The sequence below is a fragment of the Lottia gigantea genome, assembly GCF_000327385.1.
Source record: "Lottia gigantea unplaced genomic scaffold LOTGIsca_14, whole genome shotgun sequence".
Lineage (NCBI taxonomy): Eukaryota > Metazoa > Mollusca > Gastropoda > Lottiidae > Lottia > Lottia gigantea.
Window position 1 is genome coordinate 1,393,017 of NW_008707617.1, and position 17,782 is coordinate 1,410,798.

Sequence of the window (17,782 nt, forward strand, 5' to 3'; positions counted from 1 at the left end):
TTTAGCATTTTTGCTGGATTTAACCATCTTTTTACCTTCATCTCTCAATAGGAGAGATCAGCAATGACATCATTGATAATAGTATGTGTATCACATGATATACAAAAACTTACTGTTGTTAGAGTGGTTTGTCCTACCACTTGTCCTTCTTAAGTCAGACGTACGTTCTATTTTTAGTCTATTATGGCTAAGCTGATCCCTCCTTTACAGATCGTAGACTGCCATTTTGAATGATCTCTCTTGTCATTTTCTCATGTATCATTTTTAGGTTTTAACCATGTGTCATTTTTTTGCATACTGACTTTTTTGAAAGTCGCTTGACATCATGAAATTTAACTATCTCTGTCCCAAGTACGGGGTTTTAAATGCTTGAAAGAAACACGGTAGAAAGATGTAATGGTTTCAGATGCATTGAAGAGACAATGATGTATGTGTAACTGATTACAGAATATTTGGCAATATAATGATTGACTCATTAATGGTTCAGCTTTGAATAGATACCAAAATTTGTTCCAAATTGGGCTTTTGTTATGGTGAAAATTCTCAAAACAAGCGACCCAAAAATGAAGCAACTCCCAAGAAAATCAACATTAAAACCCTAAACCCAACTCTGATATCCCATCCGAATATCAACTTTTGAGAATCTGATGGGGTTAGATTTCTTAAGCAAGTGTAACTGGTGATAAGTTTAAATAAGAATATGATATATTTTGTTATTTTAGTCTCTCGCTAACTGTGTACCACTAGGATTTGGATGTAGTTATATATCTAGATATGAAGAACAAGCTATAGGTATACAATGGAGTAATATTGCCAGTAGCCCTATGGTGGATGATGGTTTTAATATGCAGTATTGTATTGGTATGATGATTATAGATGGTATATTATATGGTATTTTAACATGGTATATTGAGGCGGTATTCCCTGGTAAGGCTATTTATTGAATTAAATTTTTTACCAAATTAAAGATATTCAAAAGAAGTTTTTATTTCTATTGTGTGCGCAAAGTAAAAAGTTTTTTGAATTTTTTCTTTACTTTTTAAGAGAATTGTAAGTCTTGGAATGTCTTTGCATTGATAAAAGTATTAACGTGAGCGCACATTTTGTTTTTACAGAGGCCGTTTTTCAGCCAAAATATTGCCTTTTTTGGATATATATTTCTAGGAGAGAAATGTGTTTATTTTCAATGTAAATTTATAAAAGAATTATATTTTTATCAACTCAAAGACATTCTAAGACAGTCAGTATTCTGATATTCCAATTCTAATAATAATAATGGGAAAAATTCAAAAAAAATTTTATTTTGCTCAAACAAAAGCTTTCGTATATGTTACACTATATGCTCCTATTTATACCATCTCAATTTCTCATCCAAGTCGTGTTATTCACCAGTATAAGAAAAACTTTTTCTTTTAGGACAATTTGGTATTCCAAAGAAATTCTATTTCTTCATACAGAAATCGTACTGGTTTGGTGCTCAGTATAATGTGGATTCTGAAAGTCCTGTTGAAGCCATGCAGTTAGGCTGTAAGTCAATTAGAATTTTTGATTTAAAGGTGGAGTGTGTTTCACCTGAATAGAAACAGAAAATGTGAGGTTTTACTGATATTGCGAAGCCAATTTTAGATTTTCATTATTGTCAGTAAAAGAACATTCTTTTTTTATGAACTTCCTTTGGTAAAACAGATTTTAAAAATTCTTTTAACCATAAGGTTTATTTTTAACTTTTCAAAAGATATTTTGATATATGCCTGTAAACTGACACACTACCACCTTAATAGAATACAAATTTCAGAAATAAAGTGAGATTATTTTTCTGAAGGTTTATGCGTGATGGCTACTACATTCCTAAGACAGCACATCAATGTGTAATCTTTGGCTGTTGTGTGGTTGATATAGCTTTTGCATGTTGTCGAACGACCTACCAACAGGATGCCCAATTCTGCAAATTTTTTTTGTAATCAAATATTCAAATTCTCTACAATAAATCAACAAAATATCAATCATTAATATTTAGTCTTGAAATATTTCTCAGAAGATTTGATAAATTACTACTGGTGCCATCTTTGGTTTTCGTTGCACAGGTGATAAAGAAAAAATAGAAGCAGAACCCAGAGATAAATCGGTGGGTGTAGGAATACGTAATCTGAGAAAAGTTTACTCCACTGGAAAGAAAGTTGCTGTTGATGGTTTGTCATTGAATTTCTATGAAGACCAAATCACATCTTTCTTAGGACATAATGGTGCTGGTAAAACCACAACAATGTAAGTTTTGACTTTTCTGAACATATTTTGTACAATATTGGAAAAATAACTAGAAATCATCAATTTTGTCAAACCCTGTGCTAATTAATTTTTAATTATTGTTTATGATCATATTAATTAATGATATGATTATACTATTTCATGTCCTCTAAGCTATGATTTGATATTATCATTGATATTATATGGTATTTCATGATACTAAATGATATTTCATGATATTCTATGGTATTTCATGATATTCTATGGTATTTCATGATATATGATATTTCATAATATTATCATTGATACTAGCATTGATATTATATGGTATTTTATGATATTATATGATATTATTTGATATTATCATTGATATTATATGATATTTCATGATATTATCATTGATATTATCATTTTATAATATTTTATGATATTATAATTCATATTATATGGTATTTTGTGATATATGATATTATATATTATGTTATGATATTATATGATATTTCATGATATCATTGATATTATATGATATTTTATAATATTTTATGATATTATCATTCATATATTGTATTTTATGTATTTTATTTTATGTATTTAATGAAATTTGATATGGTATTTTAGGTCAATATTAACTGGTCTGTTCCCACCAACTGAAGGTACAGCCTATATTTATGGTAAAGATATTAGAACTGATATGGATGATATTAGAAACAGTATAGGAATGTGTCCACAACATAACGTCTTATTTGACAGGTAAAGTTTTCTTGTTGTTTTCAAAGGTCAGGTATGAAGTTTAATTGAACAGTGTATCATCCATTTGACAAGAGCTGTTAGGATACAAAACCATCATCGATATTGGCTCACAGTTTCGAAAGCAAAAGTTCAATTAATGAATGAGATTTGCAATATGAGTGCAAAGAAGGACATTGATGGCTTAGAAAATTGACCATACATAAGCAGATATCCTTGTTTTTCATTTTTTCTATACAAATCAGAAAAAAACCCAGAACATTTAAGCTTGAGTAAAGTAAGGCCTTACTTCCAGTAATAAGCATTTGGGATTTGATTTTAGGATAACTTATGACTCAATGAAACAGTGAAAGCATTTTTTTTTTTTTTTTTAGATTGACTGTAGAGGAACATATTTGGTTCTATGCCAGTTTAAAGGGTTGTACTAAACAGCAAGTACAGACTGAAATGCCCAAAATTATCGAAGATGTTGGTTTAGTTAATAAAACTAAAGAAATGTCCAGGAACCTATCAGGTAACAATAGTTTCATTGACCTGCCACCATTTTGAAAAAAGGCTGTTTAGAAGTTAACATCATCTATTTCTACAAATTTATATTTTCTACATTCCCACCATTTTTATTCCTTGATTTATGTAATACTAGAATTACTAGAATTGTAAATGCCACTGAAGCCAAATGGTTTTTGAGATAATGATAGCACAAAAAACAATAACCCTGATCTGGAAACAGGAATGGTGCAAACAGAAAACAGAAAACCTGGTTTAAACTGGAAACAGGAATGGTGCAAACAGAAAACAGAAAACCTGGTTTAAACTGGAAACAGGAATGGTGCAAATAGAAAACAGAAAACCTGGTTTAAACTGGAAACAGGAATGGTGCAAACAGAAAACAGAAAACCTGGTTTAAACTGGAAACAGGAATGGTGCAAACAGAAAACAGAAAACCTGGTTTAAACTGGAAACCGGAATGGTGCAAAATGAAAACAGAAAACCTGGTTTAAACTGGAAACAGGAATGGTGCAAACAGAAGCCAGAAAACGTGGTTTAATACAGTTTGCATTAAGTCACTGTTTTTCCCTTTTACTCTCATCTGGTCAATCCATAACAAGTACCGGTATGAGTCCAAAGTTCAGACTAGTGGCCCAAGTAACATTTTTATAAAGAATTGAATGTGTATTTGTAGGTGGTATGAAAAGAAAGTTATCTGTAGCTATAGCGTTTGTTGGGGGATCTAAAACTGTGATATTAGATGAACCTACTGCTGGTGTTGATCCATATGCTAGAAGAGCCATCTGGGAATTACTTCTAAAACTAAGAAAAGGTAATGAAACTCGTGACTCTATAAGGAAGTCAAGGTGGCAATTCATTGGAGAGTCCTGAACAGGTTCTGTCTGTTCGCATTCTGTCACCAATTGAACGGTACAGAACCAGATTATGTTACATTCAAAAATTTCCCATCTATTTCCTTCTCCGCCATTTTGAATTCTGTCTGCACCTACTATTTTTTCAGCACACGTGGAAAGCGTTCTAGTGTTTTATTGAATGTTCTGGTGATTCCATAAAAAATGTGCAGAACTCACCAATCAAGGGGCCCCCTATATCCCTTTTTTACACCATTTGCTAGTGCTCATACGTGAAGTGATGAACCATGTTTTGATATTTTACCGTTAAATTACTGTTGAGGAGGTCAAGGTCACAATGCCCCATGAATTATAAGCTCTGAAATGTCTTAATCCCCACTGACCATTTCAGGACGAACTATAATCTTGTCTACACATCATATGGACGAAGCTGATATTCTGGGAGACCGAATAGCCATCATCTCCCATGGTAAACTGTGTTGTTGTGGCTCTAGTTTGTTTTTAAAGAGTAAATTTGGCAGTGGTTATTACCTGACACTGGTAAAACAAGATGGAAATGGTGCAGTCAATGTTGATGATGATGATGATGAAGATGGTTTGAAGAAAGCTTTAAATGATGATGATGGATTGAGACCTTCTACTGCTGGTAGTATCAGGACTATAGTTGATGTTAAGGTATGTATGTGAATGCTTGTATATAACAAACTTGATCTCTGAATATTATGACTCAGAATAACTATTGATCCCAGTTTCCACTGACTCAGGGATGGGAAATACTCGTCTCCTGTCATTAAAGATTTCAGAAGTTGATGCTGCAGGATGTTGTAGTTTCTATTGGGCAGGATTATCACTGGCCCTCCTAGTTTAAAATTTCAAACCATAATGCTATATAGAAACTCCACTGCTGTAGTCTATGACCTTCGACCCCTCCACCTAATGCCTTATAGAAACGCCACTGCTGTAGTCTATGACCTTCGACTCCTCCACCTAATGCCTTATAGAAACTCCACTGTGTAGTCTATGACCTTGGACCCCTCCACCTAATGTCTTATAGAAACTCCACTGCTGTAGTATATCACCTTCGACCTAAAGATGCAAAGAACTGTAATTGTGATAATGACTGTCTATGAACAACGTTTTCCATGTTGTAAAGACATTCAAAATCCAACAGCAAAGAGCATGGATAATTTTACATGTTACAGAATAATAATACAGAAGCCCTTTGACACCTCTGCATCTGCCTGACACCTCTGCATCTGCCAATGTGTATCTTGTTTTCTAGCCAATGGTAGGAGGAGATGTTGATGAAGGTTTTGGTGAAAGTAATGGAAGTACAACAGGAAGTAATGATACACCAACACCACCTAGTGATCCTGGTATGATCCCAGGTATTTTATTTAGCATTCAGCATGCATGAATAAAGATCTGACAGAGACTTGAGACTGCTGTTTGTTTATAGACATGATCTCATCTTGGCAGTAAGGCAATGTTTCAAGGAGTTTTCCATATAAAAGTGGATAGTGCTGTTGGGAATTTGAAGTTGTAGTTGTGATGAAAAATAACTGATTTCACTTCCAAAGCTATCCCAATGGTAGAAAAAAACTGTTAAAGGGATTGTAATGAGTTTTTTAAAAACTTTTTGTTTGTATTGGGGACACTGATAGCATCGATTTGCACCATTCCAATTTCCAATCAGATGTCAATGGTTCCTGCAATTCCAGTAAAACTAAGCGTTTTTTTATATCAATATCTCTAAAATCTGATCATAATCACTGGAAGTGGAACCACAGATGTCTGATTAAAAATTGGAATGGCGCAAGTGTCCCAATACATATAAAAAGTTAAAAAAAACCTGTTTACAATTCCTTTAAGAAATGCAATTGTTTTGTAGGTTTGTCTGTCGGTAGAATAACAGGATTTGTACAGAAATATGTCAAGAATGCTCAACTGGTAGAAGATAATTCTACAGAATTGTGCTACCAACTACCTACTGAAGCCATGTCTTCTGGTGATTTTGAGGCTTTATTTACCCAACTTGAAAGAAGTCATCATGAATTGGGAATAGACAGTTTTGGTTTGTCAGACACCAGTTTAGAAGAGGTATTAATATTAATTTTTGAAGAGCTCTGTTGCTGTTTTGCATTTTTTATGAGTCAGTACCAGGATTGGGTCATACTGATTAAAATTAAGCTCCAGAAAATATCAAAACAGAGCTTAAAATAACATGTTGTTGTTACTTAGAGTTTTCCGCTATGTGATGTTCAAACAACTGACCTACTTTCAGCTTGTGTTGAAGTTTGACATGGAAAAATTATTCTCATGTCTACACTTTGAGACGAGTTCGGAACCTTTGTTTAGAGAATATAGTTTGTTTCATTTACATTCTGTGCGCTACCCCACTCAGTCATGATCTAACAACAATTACAAGAGAGTCTCTCGACCAAAGTATGGCAAATTGAGAGAAAAAGTTGTATAGTTGTGGACTCCTCTATTATATTTCTTTGTAATTTTCTAGGTATTTTTGGCAGTAGCTGATGAGACCAATGTTGATGATTTAACTGATGAAGCTACAAGAAACAAGTTAGAAACAACAACAGAAAGTAAGTCCTATTATACTTCATTTTGATTTTATATTATGATTTTTAACAATTTGCATTCTACATTTGATTCTATTTCATTTTTTTATTAAAAGAAATTGTGAAAATTGCCATAATTTTAATGAAATGAAAGTTGTGTATTTTTAAGCAAACCTTTTTCTTTTTAGAAAATAATAAAATATGTCAGAATTTAACTTTAGCCTTTCACCTTGTTTTATAAAGTCTGTTTGTATTTGATGATAGACAAACTATATGTAGAATTCTTACACTGAAAAGTGATACAAGTAGTAGAAATTTCCCTCTATCAGCTGATTAAGCAAAAAATAATATTTTGGAAACAATAAACAATGATTAATTGATAGAAGGGGAAAGATTGGAGCGCAGGCTTTTGTATATTATACACCCCAATTCCAAAAAAAACCAATAAAAACCCAAATAATGTTGATCCAACCATAAAACAAACTCAAAATTCAAAATGATATTGGAAACAATTGGCAATACATTGGTAACAGCTAATGAACTTTTCAAATGAGGAAGTATATCAACCATAAAATCCCATTTACAGTAAATTTTCTCTTGATAACGCTGCCTGTATGAGAATGTGAAACGTTGAGTTCATAAATGTTAAAAATAGTATATCCATATATTTTGTGAATATTTAGTAAATTTTCATGTTTTATTATTGTTAACTATTTTTCCAGATGGTAAATATCCACGTCCAGTTACTAGACTAAGCTTTAGGAAGAAGAAAAAGTTTAATTTTCTACGGAACAGAAGAAGTCGTATTGAACATACTGAACTAGTAGAAGATACTGATGATAATGGTGAGTACTATTTAGATATTTAGACATTCGAACAAGTTTCTGCTTATACGATTCAAACATTAACACGAACAGCCCATTTTATTTTTAGGTGGTTTAGGTAGTATTCAACACAATGTAAGCTTAGTCTGTATAGGCCTATTACTATTTGTTTTACCTAAAGATAAAATGGACTGATTGTGTTTTGAATCTGAATTGGAAGAGCAGAACAATCTTTGCTAATTTAGTTAGTTTCTTAGTTTGTTTACTAACAATAATAGCTTATAAAGGTATATATTTTCATATGAAAATACTATTTGATACTAGTGAGTTGTTACTCTTTAGTCTTGAAGTCTCAAAGTTTTATTGGATCGTAAGGTTAATTGAGTACAGAAAAAATATATTAAGATACTGCAATCATCTGGCCTTTTGGGAAAAACTTTATTTTTCAATATCTAGAGTTTATGACAAAAATACTTCAACTTAACAGTGACGGCGCCGATCGGAATAAAATGTCTACCTTTTTTTATCCAAAATATGTGTCAGAATGCACAAAACCAATTTTTCTAAACATTTTCTTGAGAGAACCCTCTAAGACTCTCTATGAGAGACTTGTGACTATGACACCTCCACAGGGTAACCAAAATTTGAATTATTATTATCCCCCCATTGAATCAGTCTGCCCCTATTTGTACCCCCAGTCTCGGAAGGCTGGCGCCGCCACTGCAACTTAGATACTTCCCTTATTTGTGGCTAAGATTTGTTGCAAACTCCATGTGCATTATATTCTGAACAAAATCTTAATATCCTTTGTATTTCCTCTAAAAGCAACAAAATCACCTTTTAGGAGACCAGGTAATTGATCAAAAATAGTAACTGGAGCCAATCTTCCAAACTGTTGTATGAAGTTGAAGGCATTTCAAATACCATCTTCATACTGTCCAGCTATTATGAACTTAGTACTTATACCTTAACTTCAATAACTACTGTTCTTATGTCACGGAATGCAGTGATTTGATTGAATTGTACACCAGCGAATACAGCCAATCAGAGCCCGTGACAGATAGACTTTCTGTCAAGGCCTCTGATTGGCTGTATTCGCTAGCATACAATCAGATTAAAGATTAACAATCTTCCATGATACAAGAATGGTGGCTAATGCAGTCAAGGTATAAGTATGAAGTGCGATGTTATTTATATAATGTTCAGTCAAATTTATCACATGATTTATAAGCTTACTAACAAATATAAAAATGTGTTAATAGTTAAAAGTAAATATACATGCATGTGGAAGGTTGGCTCTTTAGATTATGCTTAGGCATCCTCTTCATTACCTCAATAGGTTATACATGTTTAGGTTTTACACTAATTGTATGTATTATATATAACATGTTTTAAGTGTTTTCTATTTTTCATGGTTATATATCACACATTTTCTGTGTTTTATATGCTTTATGGTTATATATCACACATTTTCTGTGTTTTATATGCTTTATGGTTATATATCACACATTTATTGTGTTTTATAAGCTTTATGGTTATATATCACACATTAACAGTGTTTTATATGTTTCATCGTTATATGTTTTATATGCTTCGGCCATTGTTATATCAAACATGTTGTTCACTGTGTGTGTTAGGATTTTACTTTAATAAATTACATCTTTTAGTGTAATATATGTCTCTTAGTTATAAATCACATATTTTCAGTGTATCCATCTGTACCAGTAGGCTCTGTACCAGTAGTCTCTGTACCAGTAGTCTCTGTACCAGTAGGCTCTGCTCTCATGTTCACAAGTCCATCATATTTCCTTGTAAAACTTCAAAACTCTAAAGTTTACACCTGATTTTGCTAAAAAGGCTTTAGTTCGAGCCCTTTTGAATATAAACCCAAGTGATCTTGCATATTGAATATAGGCTGTGCAGGTTATAGATCCCTAGATATTTGGAAATCGAAAAATAGCAGGATAATGCCGCCGTCCTGGCAAAATTTTCCTCATTGCACCCTGCATAGCATTGCCCATCTTCATTAGCCCACATGTGTGCAGAAAAGTAGGACGTAAAACTCCATTCATTTCATTTCATTTCTTCTAAAAATTAAAAGTGCTGAACTCACTTGGTTTTTTAATGGTTTTCTTAAAACTTGATATGAATAAATGTCATTAGTTACTGTTGTAGTTTGCAATGGTTAAAAGCTTGCCCAAATTGCAAGAAAAGATAGGGGCTGAAATTTTTGACTGAACAGTTTACAATTTTTTCGCGATGTAATTCATTGAAAATGCTTTATCTTTTAGATTTCAACCAATTTTGTATATTTGAAGTCTTAGCAATATGCAACAATTAAATTGTTACAATTTTGGAGTTTGGGGTTTTAAAAAAGGTTCATGTATTTTTCCACTGTTTTCTGTGAAACTTGGAATAAAATTCACGTTTTACCAATTGCATACCAAAATTGACGTTTTAGGGCATGATCAACTATATTCTCTACTGTAAACAGTTGTTTATTGTTTATTTATATATTTTGAGTTGATGTGTTTTTGTTTCTGATTATTTCAAGTGTTTGGTAGTAATGAGAGTATATATAGAGAATTATTACATCCAGAAGGTAGTCTTATTCTTACTTGGCTTAGAATTTGGATCCTGGTGACAGCTTAGGTTTAAGATTGCAAGTAGTATAGGCTATATGTGTATGCATGCCTCATGATTTGCTAAAATGATATTTTCGTAGCATGGGTCACAGTAAGAAGCATGGTTTTCTTTTATTTGCTTTTCCAAAGTGGCAAGTTGAATGTAAAAGTTTATTTCTTAAATGTTTTTTTTTTCATAATGGCATTTACACAACTCTTTATCTGCATAATAACAAAAAATTTAACACAAATGTTTTTGCCAAGCGTTTGGGTTGATTATGATGTCTGTGGACTCATCCTGTCCAAACCACACCCTCATTCGTCATACTTCCTCGAGTCTGTTGTAATACAAGTGAGAAAAATTATGCATTCATAGCTAAATATTTTCCAATCAGTGGCACCACTGTATTGGTGGCAAATTTCAGCCAATCAAAACAAATCACTTGTTATGATGCTTTGTTTGTGAACATAAACAAAACGAAAGCAGCTTGCTATTACATATTTTGATGAATATGTACAGTACAGAATTGAGTAAGATTTCCCTTAAAGAATTGAAGCCCAGAAAGAAAATCAAACCTTACTGTGGAATATTTTTTTGGAAAGAATTTGTTCTTATCTCTTCAAATGGATGGTGGCGATGTTGTGTTTTGTTTACATGACCTCATTTCTGTTCTACCGATCTGATTGGTCAGATTCAAATGCCACCAATCTCATTTCCATACCAACAAAACAAAGTGTAAAAGGTTTAGTTTAATATGGGTAACGGGTTAACAAAACCCATATTTGTGATACAATATCTATGAACTATACATATCTTTAAAATATATTTGAAATACACGACAATTATTTATCAAAGAATAAAAATATATTTTAAGAAGCATCATGATAAATACCCACATTTCCCATTTCAGTTATCAAAGTCATACAATTATTTGTTTGGCTTTTGCTTGAATCTACAGAAAAAATTAACATTATCACTGACAGTATACCGGTACAATTTGATTTGATCCTCAGGTTGTAGTGATAGATTTTGAGAGAGATAGATAGTGAATTCGGCTAATTATAAAAGAAATGGGATCGCACAATGGGTTGATTTTAATTGCAAATTGCAATTGGATACTGCTTGAATTGAGTCGTGAGTGCATGTTAAAGTGATACTACGTCTTACAATGAACATAAAATTTAAGTTCTCAAAATGAAAAATGTGAGTATATATTCATCAGTGAACTTACCTGGTGTCATAAAGTTACAACAGAATCCCTGTAAAATCTGGAAAAATTGGAAAATTCATAAAACTAAGTAATTATTGAAAAACACTTAATCTTGATATTTTTTCAATATTTATGGATAATTACTAAGTTTTTTGATTTATCGTATTATATAAGGATACTGTTATGTTATTTATGACACCAGGTATATCTACTGTTGAATATATGCTCTTATTGGCCAAGTTTAAAATTATTAAATTTTATGTTCATTCTTAGATGTAGTATTCCTTTAATATACTCTGACTCACAGCTTGCTTTAGTTTCATTTGGTTTTATTTCAATTTAAATGGGTGTGGTGCCAGGTAGGGTATGCTTACTCTTCTAGACACATGATACCACTTTCATTATGAAGTACTTACTCATGTATGATTGATATACTTCCTCATGTGAAAAGTTCATTAGCTGCTACCAATGTTTGTCAAAATGATTGGGTTTTGTTTTGCAGTTCGGATCATTAGTACTTATTTATTTCAGCTATCTTTTTCTATCTTAATTCTTTTCCCAAGAAGATTGTATTAACATTATGATGACTTTATCTATTAACTTGCATGTGAACCCATATAGAAGATTTTCATTCTAAGTGCTATGCATAGTGACTATATATGTATAGAAAACATGTTAGATTACAGTGGAAGCTGAAAATATCAGGAAAAGTAGAAACAACATTGTAAAATTATTTTGATAAGATTGTGAACCAACCTTCTTTGTCTCAGACTGTAAAATTTAGAGCAAGTTGGATCATGAGCAATATGGCGATGGAAAAATACTGTAGATTGAGTTTAATGTTCAAAACATCCAACTAGTCAAGAGCCTTATCATTAAACTATTGGTAGTAAATTTTACTCCATCTGTGGAACAAAATCATTTTGTAGACATTACCCTGTACTTAATTGCTCATTGTTGGTCCAAAGGTTGGTTAGTCAGATTTAATGATACACATATAGGCCCGCTCTCATAGGTCTCAATAAATTTTGGAAGCATATTCATTTTTTCTTGTTTTTTTTTTATATCAATTGTAATCTAACAAGTTTTCTACCTCAGTGCCGTTTTTATGACCCTATGTTAAACCAATGGAATCTTTTCACATAGAATGCATTTCTTGATTACAATACCAAATTGTGTGATATCTACTTGGGGTAGGCTGTCTCATTTGGGTCTTGCTATACCACAATTCATAAGTGTTATCAAGAATCAAGACACTCTTTGATTGGTAAAAAATAACGTCATAAGCACAGAACTGCAGTAGAATACTTGTTAGATTACTATGGAGATGCAAGATATTAATTAAACCATATCATCTAATAACACTGAGTTTTGTTTTTCAGTTTCTATTGCCTCCAGTACCTTAGAGAATAGAGTTGGATTTGCTAATTCTGGTGTTCAGAAACTTCATGGCTGGTCTCTTATATTCAATCAGTTTCTGGCTTTATTTATCAAACGATTCCACCATGTCAGACGCAGCAAGAAAGGTTTTGTTTGTGAGGTAAAAAATTAGTGGATTCTTCTAGAATTTCAAACTTTTAAAGTGCGTCCTGCATAGGGAATTGCCAGATATTTTCTCCTTAAAAACCACCAGGAGTCTTTTCAGTTTATTATCATTGATTGAGATCTTGAAGGTGTCCTCGAAATCATTATTTTTTGTGAGATCTAAATATATGAGGATTCATTAGCCAAAATCAAAATGAATCTATCAAATTGTATATTTTTCATGGAAAATTTTTGCCAAATCTAGAAATATACTACAGCTCTCTTTTCCATATCTTTAAGGAACTAATGTCATTTTCAAATTTTCAAAAATGGAACTCAAACATTTTAAATTGCTACCAAATTTTGATGTGATTTTAATCATACTTTAACATGGATAGCCAAAACTGAAATTTGGTGTGATAACTTGTTAATCAAATTTTCTAGTCTAAATTTAACTCTGCTCTGTGTGATATAAAGATAAATACTATATATAACAATATTCTTTATTACAGATCATTCTACCAGCTGGATTTGTTGCTCTAGCTATAGCTTTTAGTTTAATTCTACCACCATTGGTAACAGAACCTCCATTAGAACTACATCCATGGTTATATGTACCTAAAAAATCAGAGCCAAATCTCTACATGTTTTATTCGTAAGTTGCCATTGAATTTTTTTGATTTTTGTTTGTTATCAACCAAGGATGAACCCTGTCGAAAATCAGAAGAATTGAAATAATCAGGTTTTAGTTATTGCCCTTGTTGTAGTTGTTATATGTACTACAGCATCAGCCATATTTAGCTATTATTGGTTGTCAAGTAATGACAATCTTAGATGTACAAATTTTGAATATCCCTTTTGCAAAATATTGCTGTTAATTTTTGGGTGGTTGGAAATTTTGAGGACCATTTACTTTATCTTGATATTTCAAAGTCTATTCAACATCTAACCCTTATACAGTAAAGTTATCACTGAAAACCTTTTACCCACTCTTAGTTCTACTTACTTCAGTATTGAATTTGGCCTGTTTGCAAAGATGTTACCTGTTTCAGATAAGTTTGCATTATCAAATTATTGATGAAAATATGTGCATAACAAGTTATTTATATATAAGGGTCTTGTGTACCTGATAAACCAATTGTATTAAAGTGATACTACGTCTTAGAATGAACATAAAGTTTAGGATCTCAAGAATGGTCAATATGATTATATATTCATCAGTGAACTTACCTGGTGTCATAAAGTTACAACAGAATCCCTGGAAAATCTGAAAAATTTGAAAATTCATAAAACTGAGTAATTATTGAAAAACGCTTAATGTTAATATTAAGCGTTGTTCAAAGTTAATTGCATTTTTATGGATAATTACTAAGTTTTTGGGATTTATCGTATTATATAAGGATACTGTTATGTTATTTATGATACCAGGTATATCTACTGTTGAATATATGCTCTTATTGGCCAAGTTTAAAATTTTTAAATTTTATGTTCATTTTTAGACGTAGTATTCCTTTAATATAGAACAGTTTGTAGCGCTATCAGTGTGACTTGACAAAGAAAATCTTCATATTTCAGAAATGATAATCCAAGAAGTACCTTAGCTAATAGTTTAGAACAGGCATTACTAAGTAAACCCTGGGTTGGTACTAGATGTATGAATCCTGATGTTTATTCTATAGAGTAAGTAATGTTTCTTCTCTTCAATCCTTTCTAATTTCCATTGTTTTAAAGATGGGTTTCCTTATTTTCATTTATGAAATTGAAAATGCTAATACTTATATGAATAGAAAGTAGAGGTGTTCTAATGACGTGGAAAAATTCCAGTTTGTGTCACATGTCTATAATTAATTCATAATTAGCTAAATTAGAAGAGAATTACCAGCAGAATTTCAATGAGTGACAGATCAAGAAAGGTCAAAAAGTCTTTTTTTTTTGTTTATCCAGACTGTACATACATGGACATTAAAAGTCTTAATTATGTTCAATAAGAACATAATGATTAAGAGTACATAACAATTCATTAGAAACACCAATTAATCAAACAGTTTTGACACTAGAAAATAAGGAAACCCATCTTTAAACTAATATTACCTGAAATGTGTAATAAATTGTATGATAATACTGTAGTTCTGTTTCGCCATCTGTGTGACCAATTGCAGTCTCCGAAACAGGAGTTTTTTGTCCAAAAGTATCCACGTTAAAAAGTTATAAAGACACCTTGTCTTTTTTGAGACTCATTTAACCTTATTCTTTCAGTGGTTATCCATGTGAAGGTTCTTCTAATTCACAGTACCTCAAATGGACAGAAAGACCTAAAATGACTGGTAATCTGACTATTGATTCACCATCATGTGATTGTTCGCGAGGTTTTCCAGACTGTCCAAAAGGTGAGGAACATGTACATCACATTATCTAAAGCTAAAATAAAAAGTCTAGCCATCTTATTTTTCTCTGTTACCTTCACAGCTTTTGCCCTCCATGATCTTACAGATTTGTAATTCAACACATTTTTAGGTCAATAAAATATTTGACCAATCAAATGCTCTGTTCAATAAAATATTTGAGGAAACCTGGGTACTTATTCTTGAGAACATAAATTAAGATGATTTTAGTATTACAGTAATCTGATTGGTCAATCTGATTTTAAATAAAGTCTTATTATCCAATCAGATTATTGTATTTCCTAAATTCAGGGTTTTATCTTCTTTAAGTTTTTTGAGAAGAAGGCCCTTGGGTTTAAACATTGACTTTTAGTAATGTCTTTATTTGGTTGACAGAATTTGAAAAAGAATCTCACCAGATCATGGACCACTTTTTAGCAATGTTTTGTCACTGGTTGAGATCAAGTGTTATATTTGAAAGTTACTGGTAGGCCTTGAGGGCAGGGTTAAAATTTGTGAAAATGGTATTTTGTAGGTGCTGGTGGTCCGACACCCTCTATGAGTTATTTACCTACAACTGATTACCTGTATAATATGACAGCACGTAACATTAGTGACTGGCTAGTAAAAACTAATCAACAATATAGAAAGAAAAGGTATTTATTTATAAGTTATTATTTTGACATAATTTGTATGAATCCACCAATTTACCTTCCTATAAATGTGCTTCTATGAAATTTTGTTCCTATGAAAATATACTACTTCATAGCATTAGGGTAACAATGCGTGTGACAATTGTTAAAAATTTCATGCTACAATTTTGGAGATGAAACTGTATTTGATCTTAAAGACAAGTTCACTGTGATTGGCTTAAAATCCTACCTTTGAGTTTGAAATAATGGGGATTTTTTTTTAAATTTACAAGAAAATAAAACTGAAAGATTTCTCCCTCCATTGACACTAATGGAAACACCCAAATGGAGAATATTCACATATGCTTAAAAACTCTCATGTATTAGTGAACACTGGGAGAGAGGAGTTAGTTAAGTTTTTACGTAGCTGGCACACATTCCCTCTTTTTCAATTTGCTTTGACATGTTTATCTTTCATTATAGATATGCTGGTATTTCATTTGGTGACATCAATCCCTTAGCAGACGTCAACTCCAGTCAAATTGTTGATATTATTAATAGACTATCTGAAGCAGCTAATGGCGGTCAACCTATAGTGAATAATTCATTTTTAACAGACATAGACACACTGGCTAGAGGCTTTTTAACAAGAAATGTGGCTAAGGTATGTTTATAATGCTTATCTTCGTATTTATCGGCAAACTGAAATTTGTCGATTTCCTAATTCATATGTGGCACAGGAAAGGTATCCTTACTTTCTAGACACCTGATTCCACTTTTCATTTTGAAATACTTTCTCATTTATGATTGATATACTCATGTGACCAGTTCGCTACCAATATTTTGTTTTGAATTTGGGGTTTCGGCCAGGGGTTAAATTATTGAAAAAATATTTCAGACTACAAAGCGACTAATTAACCCCCAAAATTTACAAAATTACCCGCAGGTTGAAAGCTGCTGACCTAGAAGGTTATTATGTCTTGTAGGTATGGTACAATAATAAGGGTTGGGCATCATCTGTATCCTATATGAATGTATTGAATAACATGATATTAAGAAGTAAACTACCAGCGAATAAAGATCCAGCAGACTATGGTATCACCACTATAAATCATCCCATGGCATACAATCAAAAACAATTCAGTGCTGAAGCTATGTAAGTATTCACACACTCTTGAAAGTTTACAACTATCTTGAAGTAAGTTCTATAAGGTTCTATAGCACAGTCGGTTAGAACGTTGGTACTTTACATGACATCATTTGCTTGGTTATGTCAAGCATATAGTGGCTGTGGGTTCCGATCTCAATCGGCATATGACAGTGCGGTGACCTTGTTTCTTTCTTTGTAATTGTCAAAAAAGCACCTAATGGTTCATTAAATGTCTACCTTATTAATTTTGTCAGTTTTTGGACTAATTAATGTTAGATTACAATATTTTTTTTTCTGTCTCTTTGGTAATCTAAGTATTCTGTCACAGTCCTTTCCAATGACCTTATTTTTAACCAATCAAAGTGTGTGTCATATAGAGTAGAACCTGTTTCTTGATAATGATGACAATTGTGGCAAAGCCCAAAGAGGCTGTCATATTGCTCCACTTCAGATTTTGCTATCCCACAATTCATCATTGCTATATTATTATTATGGTGACTTCAGATAT

The 17,782-nt window shown here is 32.1% G+C and overlaps 1 protein-coding gene across 1 annotated transcript in view; it reads left to right on the forward strand.

Annotated features, from left to right (window-relative positions):
* Positions 1 to 17,782, forward strand: part of LOTGIDRAFT_212836 (hypothetical protein) — a gene marked incomplete at its 5' end in the record, with an annotated part of 41,441 nt that overhangs the window by 10,805 nt on the left and 12,854 nt on the right. Inside the window, 18 exons of the mRNA XM_009049680.1 lie at positions 723 to 927; positions 1,417 to 1,527; positions 2,106 to 2,265; positions 2,863 to 2,994; positions 3,366 to 3,505; positions 4,175 to 4,312; positions 4,744 to 4,998; positions 5,651 to 5,695; positions 6,244 to 6,452; positions 6,868 to 6,932; positions 7,685 to 7,773; positions 12,970 to 13,127; positions 13,624 to 13,766; positions 14,687 to 14,791; positions 15,368 to 15,498; positions 16,028 to 16,116; positions 16,552 to 16,788; positions 17,111 to 17,280. Coding sequence (XP_009047928.1) covers positions 723 to 927; positions 1,417 to 1,527; positions 2,106 to 2,265; positions 2,863 to 2,994; positions 3,366 to 3,505; positions 4,175 to 4,312; positions 4,744 to 4,998; positions 5,651 to 5,695; positions 6,244 to 6,452; positions 6,868 to 6,932; positions 7,685 to 7,773; positions 12,970 to 13,127; positions 13,624 to 13,766; positions 14,687 to 14,791; positions 15,368 to 15,498; positions 16,028 to 16,116; positions 16,552 to 16,788; positions 17,111 to 17,280 — 2,582 coding nt within the window. The remainder of the gene's footprint in view (positions 1 to 722; positions 928 to 1,416; positions 1,528 to 2,105; positions 2,266 to 2,862; positions 2,995 to 3,365; positions 3,506 to 4,174; positions 4,313 to 4,743; positions 4,999 to 5,650; positions 5,696 to 6,243; positions 6,453 to 6,867; positions 6,933 to 7,684; positions 7,774 to 12,969; positions 13,128 to 13,623; positions 13,767 to 14,686; positions 14,792 to 15,367; positions 15,499 to 16,027; positions 16,117 to 16,551; positions 16,789 to 17,110; positions 17,281 to 17,782) is intronic.